The 11,566-nt window shown below is 40.3% G+C and overlaps 6 protein-coding genes across 6 annotated transcripts in view; 4 read left to right on the top strand and 2 right to left on the bottom strand.

Annotated features, from left to right (window-relative positions):
* The window catches only part of LOC133848609 (centaurin-gamma-1A), a 65,502-nt gene that overhangs the window by 6,050 nt on the left and 47,886 nt on the right, over positions 1–11,566 (top strand). The window lies entirely within an intron of this gene.
* Positions 201–1,117, bottom strand: LOC133844114 (uncharacterized). The gene is made up of 2 exons (XM_062277960.1): positions 974–1,117; positions 201–914 (listed from the first exon to the last, which is right to left on the bottom strand). Exons 1-2 carry the CDS (start codon positions 1,050–1,052, stop codon positions 247–249), a joined length of 747 nt encoding a protein of 248 aa, XP_062133944.1. The 5' UTR covers positions 1,053–1,117; the 3' UTR covers positions 201–246.
* On the bottom strand, positions 1,509–2,501 carry LOC133844108 (uncharacterized). The gene is made up of 2 exons (XM_062277946.1): positions 2,370–2,501; positions 1,509–2,289 (listed from the first exon to the last, which is right to left on the bottom strand). The coding sequence occupies exons 1-2, from the start codon at positions 2,437–2,439 to the stop codon at positions 1,577–1,579; spliced, it is 783 nt and encodes a 260-aa protein (XP_062133930.1). The 5' UTR covers positions 2,440–2,501; the 3' UTR covers positions 1,509–1,576.
* LOC133848736 (uncharacterized) lies at positions 3,963–5,041 on the top strand. The gene is made up of 3 exons (XM_062284406.1): positions 3,963–4,102; positions 4,168–4,333; positions 4,399–5,041. The coding sequence occupies exons 1-3, from the start codon at positions 3,988–3,990 to the stop codon at positions 4,973–4,975; spliced, it is 858 nt and encodes a 285-aa protein (XP_062140390.1). The 5' UTR covers positions 3,963–3,987; the 3' UTR covers positions 4,976–5,041.
* Positions 5,174–6,227, top strand: LOC133848727 (uncharacterized). Its single transcript, XM_062284392.1, has 2 exons — positions 5,174–5,366; positions 5,428–6,227. The coding sequence occupies exons 1-2, from the start codon at positions 5,213–5,215 to the stop codon at positions 6,174–6,176; spliced, it is 903 nt and encodes a 300-aa protein (XP_062140376.1). The 5' UTR covers positions 5,174–5,212; the 3' UTR covers positions 6,177–6,227.
* On the top strand, positions 6,870–7,786 carry LOC133842159 (uncharacterized). Its single transcript, XM_062275147.1, has 2 exons — positions 6,870–7,096; positions 7,160–7,786. The coding sequence occupies exons 1-2, from the start codon at positions 6,897–6,899 to the stop codon at positions 7,713–7,715; spliced, it is 756 nt and encodes a 251-aa protein (XP_062131131.1). The 5' UTR covers positions 6,870–6,896; the 3' UTR covers positions 7,716–7,786.

Raw genomic sequence — 11,566 nt, 5'->3', positions numbered from 1 at the left:
AATAAATTAAAAGTTGATACAATGAGTTATTTGCGTTTACAGTCACGTTCTATAAACGATTATATTTCGCTAATAGTGTGTTAAAAGTCCCGAACTTTAAGCTAATCTGAGTGATTAGATTAAGCCACTTTATGATTGCTTTCTGCACATGTGTTTTATGGCCACACTAAGTGGTATTTTTGAGTGATAGCCAGGTAAAATAGAGTAATATTTCGCAGTTATTATTAATGTCACAGGTGTAAAAATCTAATTACTGCCACCTCCAGTAATGAGACCCAACAGATCGCTGAGTGAACGATCTCCAATTAATTCATTGCAAATGGGCGTCACTGTGCTATCAATCCAATCGGCGATCAGTTCAGTATTTTCATTGATTGTCAGATCGATGAACTCCTCAACAATCTGGTTAAGTTTGCGATTCATGATGCGATATTTCGAAAGATTTTCTATGTTCGACACCACGTTGTCCACAGAAATGTTCACCTGAAGGTCCCTGATGCGGAAATTGTTGTTGCTTCCCACAATACCCGTTGAGTATCTGACCTGTCCGGTGATCCTAAGATTCTCCAAGGCAAGAAATGCACCACCATCACGTGCCAAATGATAACCAGCGCCGACATCAGCCTTGTACTGTGTACTGACGTTCAGGCTGGCAAAGACAAACTCGTACCTGATACGACTGAACAGGAGACTGTACTCCATGGACTTAATTTCGAATTCGTTGAGTCCTCTTACAACAATATCATCAAATTCGCCTTTTGCGAAAACCTCGCCAGTCGCATAATTAAGGTCCTTGTGGGAAATCTCAAGAGGAGCAAGACTAGGAATGCCATATTCTGGCCAGCCATCTTCCATTTTCACTTTGAGGGCTTCCAGAGTATCAACAATAATGCTGCTTACAGAACGCTGTTGAGCTGCAAAAGCACTTGCAATTACATCCGGGTTTTCTATATAATATTGTGTATACACTTACCATCCAGACTTTCGGCCACTTCAGCTCCTTGACAAGCAGCAAGGGCTGCGATAATCACGAGTAGCGACAGGAACTTCATTTCTAGTGTTTGCTGTTGATAGTATTACCTTGAAGTACTAAGCAAGACTGCCCACTTGGGAGTCCAGTCCATAGCTCTTATATAGCCCAGATGAACTATAAAAATTATATATACACGGTTGTCACATATTTCTTTATGCGATTATTGACAATCAGCTGATAAATAATAACTGCTTAAGATTAGCAGAAAGTTTATAGATTCAACCCTGCAAGGGACCAGCAAAAACAGCAGGGGACCAAAGCTTCAAAGCTTTAAAGCTCCCAAAGCTCAAACAGTGGAACATCGCTAAGAGGGTCGAATATCCCAACAACTTCATATAGTCGAAAGCAAATCCTTAATTTAGCCTTATTTGGCTAAATAAACTGCTCAATCCTTAATAGAAATTCCCAAATTATTTAAGCTTAAAAAGCTCTTACAGTACAACCACCAAAAGTTGTCCCCAAAAAGAGTTTCCAATAAAGTGAAAAATACATGTTTTATTTTTCGTTTAAAATGACTTTAATCAAAATGATCTTTCACATTGTTTACCATTCCAACTCTGGGGGAATGCAGACCTCCTTCTCACCGCCTTCGCCATCACCACCGCTGCCAGAGATGATATCAGCAATGCTGACTTCATCCAAAACATTGTTAACAACGGGCAAAGCAACAGACTCAATGGTCTCAGCGATCAGATCCTCGTTCTCATTGATGGTTGTCTCAACGATCTCGGCCAAATATTCGTTCATCTTCTCGTTGATGCCGCCATCGCCAAGGATGCCCTCGATCTCGGAATCGACCTCACCCAGATGGGTGCGCACCTCCAGAGACCTAAGCTTCAACTTGCCAGAGAGAACGCCCAGGGAGTATCTCAGTGTGCCCCAGATGACCATATCCTTGATGGCGAATTTGGCTTGACCGGCACCAATGAGATTGATGGTGAAACCGAATTTCTTCAACAACACCTCCAAGTCGTATTTGGTGTCGACATTCACGTTACGGAAGCTGAACTTGTAGGTGACCCTGCTGGTGATGGCATTGATCTTCATCTCATCGATATCGAAATCGTTGAGGCCATTGAGACGGAAATGGTCGATGCTACCCTTCATTCTTAAAGCTTCAGTATCGATATCGATGTTCTTGTGATCGATTCTAAGGGGGGCAATTGGCGGAATGCCAAGGCCAGGGAAGCCGCATGGCATCTGGTCGCGAATGCCCTCGATAAGATCCACAACCGTGCTGGAGATGGACGCCGAATCTAAATGGGGTCAAGAAGAGCGGAAGTGTTAGGCTATACATGATTGAAACTCTTCCTCTCTTCTCTCTCGATTCACTTACCAATGGGTTCGCCCACAGAGGCAGCATTTGCGATGGCAACGAGTGCCAGAAGAGCGACAAAGCGTTTCATGTTCTTTGACTACTGACTGAAAAGTCTCATTAACCAAACAGGTGCCACCGGTATTTATACTAATCGTCCAGCTGGCTTTTATAGACCCCTTGAGGTGCGATGTGATAACGAGCCAAGAACAATACCAACAACCACAAGAAACCGAACACTTGCTTCACATTTGATAATTTTATTGACTACGGGTATTGACTACGGGTTTTCTGTCTTATCTCGACTCTCTAGCGCTGGTGAATCCGTTTAAATGGCCAATTTCGAATGGCGAAAGTCAAATCAATTTTTAATTAAGACCTTGTCTTGATTCAAGTTTTGTCCAAAAAAATATTGAGAAAGGTGAAATATGTACATGTGTGTATGAAAAATAAATATATAATTAAATACGGCAAAAGGAAACTAAAGAGATTTCACATGAGTTATAAAAATCAATGCATTAGATGTTGACAATGTCAATTGAAGCTCATTCTTTGGGTACAAAGTTTTTAATCGATAAAGACGTGCCTTTCCGCGGGGGGTATCACTAGCGAATTCTTTAATCCAATGTTATCGTCAAATTTACCTTTGTGATTTACAGTATCTTTGTTTGACCAGAAATAGCTTTTAATTATAGAATTTAAGATGGATTAGCTATGCTACTTGAGTGTGATTTATAATCATATTTTGCCCACTTGTAAGTGAATGTATTTATAAAATTTTTCGATTATTTATTGCATCGACTCAACAATGCGCTGCGATCTCAGGCTAAAATTATGTACTTAAGAAAAATATTTTATTTTGTCAATCACTCTTTTGCTCTAATAAATCAAATGGGCTTTCTTTGGTAATAATAAATTAACCTAGGATAAATTATACCTAGGGAAGAATATACTATAACTCTTGTGATAAAAAGGCAGCTTCAATCTCACTAATATTAAATTATACTAATTTGGGAATATTTTTAAAGAGATACAAACTTCGATGCAATTAGTTTTCCCTTCATTAAATGATATTTACTTTTTTTTTTAAAATAGGGTTTTAAATAATCTTAAAAAGAGTTAGCTATGATTAGGTTTTGATCACGTTACATTATTTATAATACTTGAGGAGCGAGTTCGTAAAATAATAAATAATAATGTCTGGCAAGATTAATACTGCTGCCAAAGGACCGCGTGATCCAAGCGACCATCGCGTGAACTCTGTGGGGGATCTTGAAACACCTGTTTGTGGTTTTGACGCAGTAAAATGTGTTGAAGAATTTTTTTGGTTTTAAATTTGACTATGATTGCAGTGACATTCCATATCATATATTTGAAAATAAATCATGGCGACATGCGGATTGGGCAATTGGTTAAAGATTAAGCCACTTAATGGATTGCTAAACAAGTGCTCCAAGTGTTTTGCACTACCTCTATAGCCCTATATATAATACGATGGGGCGATTACCGTCGTTCCAAATAATCAACTCGAGAGCATGATATAAATTATTAATGAAATTATCAGCGTCTAGTCCGACTAGTCATTTTGGCTATAAAAGCCGCTTACTTCAACTGCATAGATCAGCTTCAACGTGTAACAATGAAAGCTATCGTCTATGTTTTTGTGGCCCTTTTGGCGTATACTGCTGCCTACGAGGTACACTTCCTCACCGAGGAGCAGTGGAACCGTTTCGTTGAAAAGGTCGAAACCACTCGTAAGTTTAAATTTCCCCCCCAATAAATCCCAGATAGCATTAATCCCCTTTTGCGACTTGGTTAGCTGTGAAGCCCGATGAGCATGGTTTGATATTGAACTCGCAGGCTAAGAAGGCGGTGAAGAATCTGATGGAACAGCTGCCCTGCGGCTTTCCTGAATATGGCATTCCTCCACTTGCTCCCTACACCAATGCCGATCTTTCCATCCACCTGGCCCAATCTGTTGTCGAGTGAGTTACATAAGTGCAGGTGTCTCACTTACACGATTTACAAGAACTATTTCTATTATCTGTAGTTCTTTGGTGCAGTTCTTGCGCTTCCGCTTCGATGGCTTGGAGACCATGGAGATCAAGAAGATGAAGGTCAGCTATACCTTCAGCAAGAAGGTTAAGTACCACTTCAACTTCAAGGAGCTGAAAGCCAGCGCGCATGTGCTCAACACAGACACCTTGATTGATCTGCTCAAGGAGTTGGGATTGTCGGTGCGTTATGAGGGCACTGGACCACTCTCCTTCTCGTTGGAGAACCTATCGATTCAGGGTCAGTTCAAATATAAGATGCCCTTCATCTTTGGCAGCATTAAGATCTACAACTTTGAGTGTGTTGTGGGCCTTGGTGGCGTCACTTCGCACATTGGTGGCATTCTGGGCAATGGAAGGATCAACGAAATGATTAACGATATCATTGAGTACGAGGTGCCTGCCTTTGTGAATGGACGTCAAAAGCAGATTAGCGCTAAAATCGAGAGCATCTTTGTCCCATTGGTGAATGAAAAACTCAAGGGTCATAAGGTCTGGTATCTCCTGGGCATGTTGACCAACTCCTCCAAGAAGTGCACTCCCACACCGGCCCCCTGGTTGGCCATTCAGTGAGGGGACAATGGGGACGACTGTCAATTCTGAATTGTCAATAAAACAAAAGCAGGTGTAGCGATTTAACGATCTGACTTTTAATTAGACCTTTCCAACCATCCAATCGATTTTATTATCTAGCCTACCCCCCAAGTCTTATCACGCTTTGCAGGCCACTTGATTGTGCGCCTATAAAAGGTGCTACTCGATTGGTTGGCCATTCAGTAGCTGGTTGAGGTTTACCATAAACAAATCAACATGCGTTTTCTAGTAGTTTTGGCCGCTTTGGTGGCCGTGTGTGCCGCCGGCACTTTGCAGCCATCCCATCCCATCGAGCAGCGTCTGCTGCAATTTGCCGATGAGAATGGCGACATTGAGTTATTTGCTGAGCCCGAAGATGGTCTGGTTGAAGGTGAGCTCAAGCAATTCACAGTTGCAGTTCTTGGCATTAAATGAGGGTTTTACTTTCGCAGTTGCTCCCCAGTTTATTGTGTCGTGGCAGGCACGTCGCATGATCCGCAAACTGCAAAAGCAAATGGTCTGCGGCTGGCCCGGTTTGGGTATTCCTCCATTGGCCCCACTTAGAATCAATGAGGCGAACTTGGACCTGAAGAAGGGCATCTTTGAGACCATCAACCATGTGTTCCGTCTTAAGATCGAGGGTCTGGATGACTTCAAGATCAGCAAGTTCAAATTGAATGTGATCACATCAAAGATCACCTTTGATTTCCTGTTCAACAACATCGATACCACCGCCCAGAAGTACGAGACTGATACTCTGATCGATGCGCTGCGTCAGCTGGGTCTTTCTGTCGAGTATGAGGGCTCTGGCTCTTTGCTCTTCGATCTGATCAATTTGCGTATTAGCGGTGTGTTGAAGTACAAGCTGCCCGTGCTGTGGGGCTCGGCCAAGATTACGTCGCTGAAGACAACCATTGGATTGGATGCCGTCGAGTCGGACATCACCGGTTTCATGGGCAATGGCAAGATCAATGGCGCCATCAATCGCCAGCTGGAGAAAACTGTGGTTGCGGCGATCAACAACAATCAGGATAGCATCTCAGATCTTATTGAGGATACGATTGTGCCACGCGTCAACAAGATGCTTAAGGGCAAGGACTTCTGGACATTGGTTGATCTGATCTTGGCCAGCAGCGATGGCGAAAGTGAGGATGACCCAATTGTCGTAGACTGTGTGGCACCAGCTGATCCATGGGCTTAAGTACAAACAATGATTTACTTAATAAAGTCCAACGAGTTTTTTCACTAGAAATCACGAATTTTATTTTTAAGAATTTCATATCTTCATGATGAAAATCTTACGATACTTTAAGCAAGTGGTTGTTGTTATTGGGATATCCTTTAGTGTCCCATTTGAATTTTATTGAATTTTCTCAATAGTCTTTTCTTGAAATGACTTGTTTACTAACATAATCAAATTTTTTTTTAACTAATTGAAAGTTACTTTTTGACAATATACAATTGCAATTGTCTTATGAATAGAATTTTTCAAAAGTATTTTTCACAAACGGGAAGTTAAAGACAATTCTTAACATATTCTTATGATTGTTTGAAATAAGCATTATCAGTTTTCAAAACAATCCCTTCTTATATCATATTTTGAATTATATCAAGTATTTTATACTTCGTTTTTCTTGTTCATAACGAAGCAGTAATCTCTTTTGTTTTCCGGGTTCGTTTGTGAAACTATTTATTGCTCTTGATGTCTTGTTGTCCTCTTCTCTTGTTAGTCCATTGCTAAGTCTAGTCTACTTTCAGGCAGCTAAGATAAGTTGTTTGCTAAACGATAACCGGTGCTATCAATGCACAACACCTGTGCTAATCCTATCTAATCATTTGAACAGCCACTTGAATTTCTAATCGTTCTATGGCTGGTCTAATGTGCGATGGGGTTTCCAACAGTCTTAGTTTATTGATCACCATGCGCAGTTCGTTGTTGGTCCTTAGTTTATTGCTTTGCTCCTCCTTGGGCACTGCCACTCTCTTCGATGATGATCTGCGTGAGCTAACCGAGTTCCTTCGCCTGCAGATGCAATGTGGCTATCCAGATCGTGGCATACCGATCTTGGCTCCAGCTCAGGCGGCTTTCAAGCCCATTGACATCAACACAGATAGTCTGCGGTAAGAGAAACAGCATCATTGGGTGCAATATTTATTTGACTTATCTCTTTTTGTGACTTGTAGTTGTCAGGGCAATTTTACGGATCTCTCGATTGTTGGTCTAGATGGTTTCGAGTTCTTCCAACTGCAGTGGAGTAATATTCGGCACACCATCAAGTTCGACATGACTTTTCCTCGCATTCAAATAAGCAGCTCTAACTATAAGCTGAATATTTTATCGCGTCTCTTTGGCTCCGATATGTCCTTGTGGGGTGATGGTGTGTTCGACGTGGAATTGACTGATCTTCGTGCCAATGGCAGCTTTATCATCCGTCCTGCTGCAATTACGCATAGCACTTACATCAAAAGCTGGAAGGTGGATTGGCAGCTCGGTAAAGCTTCATCTCGCATCACAGGCATCTTGGGCAAATCTCAAATTGTTTCAAAGGTGTTCAACAAAATTATCGAAGATTTCCTCGAGTTGCTGATCAATGATAATCCCACAGAGATTTCGGAGATAATGGAGCAACTGATCGTACCTCCTATGAATGCTGTGCTTGACAATGTTGCTTGGTATGAGATAACTGCTATCATTCTGGGCCTTGTCAAGGGCATAATTCCCGTTGAACCTATCTGTTAAGGGCGCTGTCAACGTCTAATCTAGTGTTCGTTTGTTATCAATAAATTGTTCAACTATTCATATAAGTTCAATGTATTAGATTTTTTTTTAATCATTGCAGTACAATATATTCTTTCTGTGTTCCTTATTGGGGAAAGCTTGATAGAAATTCTGGGGCATATTGGGAATATTCTCTTTATCGGCTCCTTGATAGCAACAGAGCATATTTAACAGTTGTAGAAAATATTAGTTTTTATACTAATTTCCCAAGAGTCCTTTAAATTCGCATCACAATTATCTTCAATCCATTTTAAAAGTTAAGACACTTGAAAAATCAACGTGTTTTTTATGCTTTTGCTTAACTCGTAGCTCAATTAAATTTCTGAATGTCTCATTCAAGACTTCCGCCTTTTAAAAGCTTGTCAGATAAGAATGAAGAAAGGGGCATTATCATTAATTATTATCTCCCCAAGTTTCCCAGCCTTATATATATTTAAATCATAATGCTACTTAACAAATTGTTTCCTCAGAAAACTTAACTAATCTTAACTTATAGATTACCGCCACTATTGTTTGCCACTTACTATAATTAACTCCAAATACTCAAATTCCTTTTCATTTGCATTTTGCAGGTAAGCGTGATAAGATTGCAAATCTATTATCATAAGCACTAATCAATGAGTAAGTAAACTAAACATATTCGGGGTATTGTGTCATCAGGAAAATGCTGAAAACTTATCAATTTATTGCATTATTCGAATCGTTCTAATCGCTTTTACCATAAATTATCGGTCATAATATGTGCATATGAAAGCGAGCCTAGCAAGCAAGGGGAAGGTTATAGAAAAAAAAGAAATGAAAATAGAATCCATAATCGGATTTAAGTGTCGCCGTGAGCGCCAGCGGGACATCTCAATTCATTGGCCGACATTCTGGTCGACTGGCCTGCTGCTGGAGAGTTCAAACCAATGCACGAGTCCTGGCACAGCAGGAGTACAACGGGTGGTCCTTTGGCTCAACACTTTCTAGCCTCAACTGTGGATTTTGCGTCACCCGTTAAAAACCAGACTCGGACCAGCCGTGTCTGTGGCAGATGTTTTTTCTTCATTTTGCTGTCCTATCCAACAACTTTTTTGTGTTATTTGTTAAACTAGAAGATATAATAATATCATTATTTGTTGTTAATTAGTGCAAATCGTGCAGCTCAGCCGAAGAGCATTCTCTTGATCCTGTTGCTGTAATCGCTTATTCTTATTGTTGGCTTCTCACAAAATTGTTGCTGTACGATTCGAATTCGTTTTGGCTCATTTCATTTGCAATTTATGAGTCCTTTTGCACACACATACAATTGCGCACACACCTTGCACCTTGGCTCGGACTTGAGGCTGTCATAATGCACAGAGAGAATGCCAGGACACCGCACATACACTCAGCCAAATGTCCTTTTATGAGTACGTGCTCAGCCACAAACATCTGAGCCATCCTGCGGCGTTGCCATTGTCCAACATCGAAGTTTTACGATCTAACGAACAGACTAACAGTCTCTTGTGCATTGTGCATTGTTTTCCTTCTGCTGAGATTTCCATGTCCTTGCGGCCTCGGCCCATTCAACTTGGGAGCCTTGAGCGTTTTGCTATTTCCCATTACATTGCCAGCAAAGTTTCGCTTTTCCTTTTTATTTATTTTTTTTGTTTATGTCCATTTTGTTGACATTTACGATGCAATTTTCCGAAACCCCTCAAATCATTACAAACTCGGTCAATACTTTCGCTCTTACGGCTTGCGGTTTAGCTCCCCATCTTACAGAACCCCTGGCAGCTAGTTGGCCTAGTTTGATTAGCCTCGATTCTTGTTTGGGCCACAAATTGTTTAGGTCGGTTGCGTAGTTTGCATATGTCACTAGTTAAAAAGTTTGTTCAAGCTAAAATCCTTGCAAGGGATGTTTGTATACTCCACAAAAGTTTAATTTATCTAGCAAAACCAGGGTAAGGCAGAGGCAACTTACACCAAAAACATTAGTTTTACTAAGGTATTGATTACAGTGTTATTGTGTGGGTAATTTAGTAATATTTAAAATGGTAAACTTGTGTACCCTTAATAATCAAGAATATTTACAAAGCGATTTCAAATCTGTTTTGCTGAATCTTACAGTCTAAGACTGGCTCTAGTTTCCCAATTATATTAAGGTTTATTTTACACTTCTTTCACTACTTTCTAATTCATCGTCAGTAAGAATTAAAGGCAGTTAAGTAAAGAAGCTTCTGGCTTCGTTTTTAAGACGATTCAAGGGAACTTCTTAAAACTTTAGTTGTACAACCCTTTTAGTTCATTTTAATCGCTATAATTCGCTGCAACCGACCTAAGGATTAGGTTGAAATTGCCTGCGGTTGTGCTTTCAAGCATCCTTCGTGAGCTTTTCCTTTGACTTTCCTTCGGCTGAGGCAATGTTAATTGAAAACTTTAGACGACAACTTTCAGTTTGTCGAAACAAAAAGTCGTAAATATTTGCATGCAGCTCGTGTACTTGAGGTCCTTATTATTCTGCAAACTGAAATCCCTGTGTACTTACTTGTATGCGATATGGTTAAGAGTGCCATAAAAAGGGTTTTCGCGAATAATTTAAAATTTATGACTGAGGCACTTGAATGCAGCAATTGTTAAACAGAGAAAATTACGATTCATTAGCGATACGCGAACGAAGACGGGAAAGGAGTGGAGTAAAGGATGCAGGATCTTAACAATATGGCGCACAAACATAAATCAAAAAGTTGAACATGTGAGATGAAATTGAGTTCTGGATGTGCTGTGTTTATTTAAAGCATTTTTACCAACGCAGTAAAAAAGTTGTTGCCCTTGTTGCGCATTAAATGAGTTTTAATTTGAAACGTAGTAGCTCCTTTTTGGGCCTCACGGCAATTGTGTGCGCCAAGTCAACGGTGAAGGAAAAGGCGAGTCCAGGCAACCTCGCCAAGGATTCGCGTTGTGCTCTTTTTATTTTGTACAATTTTTGTTTTTATACCCGCTACCCATAGGGTAGAAGGGTATTATAACTTTGTGCCGGCAGGAAATGTATGTAACAGGTAGAAGGAGGCATCTCCGACCCTATAAAGTATATATATTCTTGATCAGTGTCAACAGCCGAGACGATCTAGCCATGTCCGTCTGTCCGTCTGTGTGTCTGTCCGTCTGTCCGTCTGTCCGTCTGTCCGTATGAACACCTAGATCTCAGAGACTATAAGAGATAGAGCTATAATTTTTTTTCGACAGCATTTGTTATGTTTGCACGCAGATCAAGTTTGTTTCAAATTTTGCCACGCCCACTTCCGCCCCGCAAATCAAAAAAATCGAATAACAAGCGTAATTGTAAAGCTAGAATTACGAATTTTGGTATATACAATAATAACTATAGCATTTATGATTCCTGAAAATTTGGTTGCGATCAGATAAAAATTGTAGAAGTTATTAAAGAAATAGTTTTGTATGGGCAAAAACGCTTTCTATGTATGTGTTGTATGTATGCGTATACGTATATACATGCTCGCCTCTATATTTGTATATGTATGGAAGAGACACTGCGATAGCTCTATTGGTAGAGTGCAAGCTTATTACTGCTGTGGTAGTCGGGGGACTCGGGTTCGAGTCCGCTCGGGGTACAATTTTTTTTTTTTAATCGTATTTACAACAATTATAAATAAAAATTGTGGATTTTGTTAAAGAAATATTTTGTATGAGCAAAACCGCCTGCTATGTATGTATTGTATGTATGCGTATACGTATATACATGCTCGTCTATATTAGCATCTGTATGCATAAGGCTGATGTCAGAGTGCGAGCGAGAAGCGATGCGATAATATTGGGCGAGAACGAGCGAT

This window comes from Drosophila sulfurigaster, chromosome 2L, assembly GCF_023558435.1.
Source record: "Drosophila sulfurigaster albostrigata strain 15112-1811.04 chromosome 2L, ASM2355843v2, whole genome shotgun sequence".
NCBI classification, from domain to species: domain Eukaryota; kingdom Metazoa; phylum Arthropoda; class Insecta; order Diptera; family Drosophilidae; genus Drosophila; species Drosophila sulfurigaster.
This window is presented reverse-complemented; position numbering and strand designations above follow the sequence as displayed.

Bases quoted from the DNA above. Each gene is read 5' to 3' on its own strand.
- LOC133844114 (XM_062277960.1), bottom strand. From the start codon at position 1,052: ATGAAGTTCCTGTCGCTACTCGTGATTATCGCAGCCCTTGCTGCTTGT. The intron at 915-973 runs GTAAGTGTATAC...GTGCTTTTGCAG, and splicing joins AGTGGCCGAAAGTCTGGATG to CTCAACAGCGTTCTGTAAGC.
- LOC133844108 (XM_062277946.1), bottom strand. From the start codon at position 2,439: ATGAAACGCTTTGTCGCTCTTCTGGCACTCGTTGCCATCGCAAATGCT. The intron at 2,290-2,369 runs GTAAGTGAATCG...GACCCCATTTAG, and splicing joins CTCTGTGGGCGAACCCATTG to ATTCGGCGTCCATCTCCAGC.
- LOC133848736 (XM_062284406.1), top strand. From the start codon at position 3,988: ATGAAAGCTATCGTCTATGTTTTTGTGGCCCTTTTGGCGTATACTGCT. The intron at 4,103-4,167 runs GTAAGTTTAAAT...CGACTTGGTTAG, and splicing joins TGAAAAGGTCGAAACCACTC to CTGTGAAGCCCGATGAGCAT. The intron at 4,334-4,398 runs GTGAGTTACATA...TATTATCTGTAG, and splicing joins CTGGCCCAATCTGTTGTCGA to TTCTTTGGTGCAGTTCTTGC.
- LOC133848727 (XM_062284392.1), top strand. From the start codon at position 5,213: ATGCGTTTTCTAGTAGTTTTGGCCGCTTTGGTGGCCGTGTGTGCCGCC. The intron at 5,367-5,427 runs GTGAGCTCAAGC...TTACTTTCGCAG, and splicing joins CGAAGATGGTCTGGTTGAAG to TTGCTCCCCAGTTTATTGTG.
- LOC133842159 (XM_062275147.1), top strand. From the start codon at position 6,897: ATGCGCAGTTCGTTGTTGGTCCTTAGTTTATTGCTTTGCTCCTCCTTG. The intron at 7,097-7,159 runs GTAAGAGAAACA...TGTGACTTGTAG, and splicing joins ATCAACACAGATAGTCTGCG to TTGTCAGGGCAATTTTACGG.